General features: G+C 63.9%; 1 protein-coding gene across 1 annotated transcript in view; it reads left to right on the top strand.

The window, feature by feature from the left end:
* Nucleotides 1-541: 541 nt before the first annotated feature.
* The window catches only part of SS18L1 (synovial sarcoma translocation gene on chromosome 18-like 1), a 58,489-nt gene continuing 58,198 nt past the window's right edge, over nucleotides 542-832 (top strand). Inside the window, exon 1 of the mRNA XM_015406140.1 lies at nucleotides 542-610. Within this exon, the coding sequence (XP_015261626.1) occupies nucleotides 542-610 (69 nt within the window). The remainder of the gene's footprint in view (nucleotides 611-832) is intronic.

The raw sequence follows: 832 nt of genomic DNA, 5'->3' as shown, positions 1-832 counted from the left end.
TTGGCGCACCGAGATGCTCCCGCTTGGCCAAGAGAGAGAGAGAGAGAGAAGATCCTATTCGCTTGCGACAGGAAACCCAGCAGCAGGGATGCACCATGTGCAATGCGAAGGGGGAGGACGGGGAGGGGGGGATTCGGAGCGGGGAGGCGGGGTGGGAGGGAGCGAGCGCCAGCCAAGCGGCTCAGGTGCCTTCGCTTCCTCCTCCCTTCCTTCCCTCCCCAAAGCTCGCCGACAGCCGGCTTCTCCGCCTTGCACTGGGGAAGTAGACCCGTCCAGGTAAAAAAGGGGGGTGCGCGGAGGTGCCTTGCTGCAATGCCCCCGGCTCATTGCAAGGCGCGGATCGTACCATCTGCCGGGCCTCCCCTCCCCGTGCACTGCGGCGAAGGCTGTGCCTATTGCACCGCCGAGAGCAGCCAGATAATAACAATATTATTACAGGCTGGGAAGAAGCCGCTATATTATTGACATCGGCGGGGAGGGGAGGGGGAAAGGAAGGGCGAGAGAGAGAGAGAGAAGAGAGAGGCGCCCCGACCATCCCACCATGTCGGTTGCCTTTGCTTCTGCTCGACCCAGAGCCAAAGGAGAGGTCACCCAGCAAACTATCCAGAAGGTAACGTTCCGAAGGGGGGGAATTATGGAGGGAGTGCAAAAAGCGTGCTCGCCTCGGGAGCGGCGGGTCTGTGGAGCTATGGAGCGAGAGGACGTCTCCCTGCAGCCAGGCGCTGGAAGGCGATCGCGGCTGCGTTTCCAACGCGGCTCCTCCGGCGAAGTCGCGATTGTGGCCGAGGCTTGCGAGGGGGGCCCGGCGGGGGGGGGGGGGGGGGGGGCGTGG

The sequence above is a fragment of the Gekko japonicus genome, unplaced genomic scaffold (genome assembly GCF_001447785.1).
Source record: "Gekko japonicus isolate JY-2015 unplaced genomic scaffold, Gekko_japonicus_V1.1 scaffold946, whole genome shotgun sequence".
Classification (NCBI taxonomy): Eukaryota; Metazoa; Chordata; class Lepidosauria; order Squamata; family Gekkonidae; genus Gekko; species Gekko japonicus.
The sequence above is the reverse complement of the archived record's forward strand: the minus strand, read 5'-3'. Positions and strand labels throughout refer to the sequence as shown.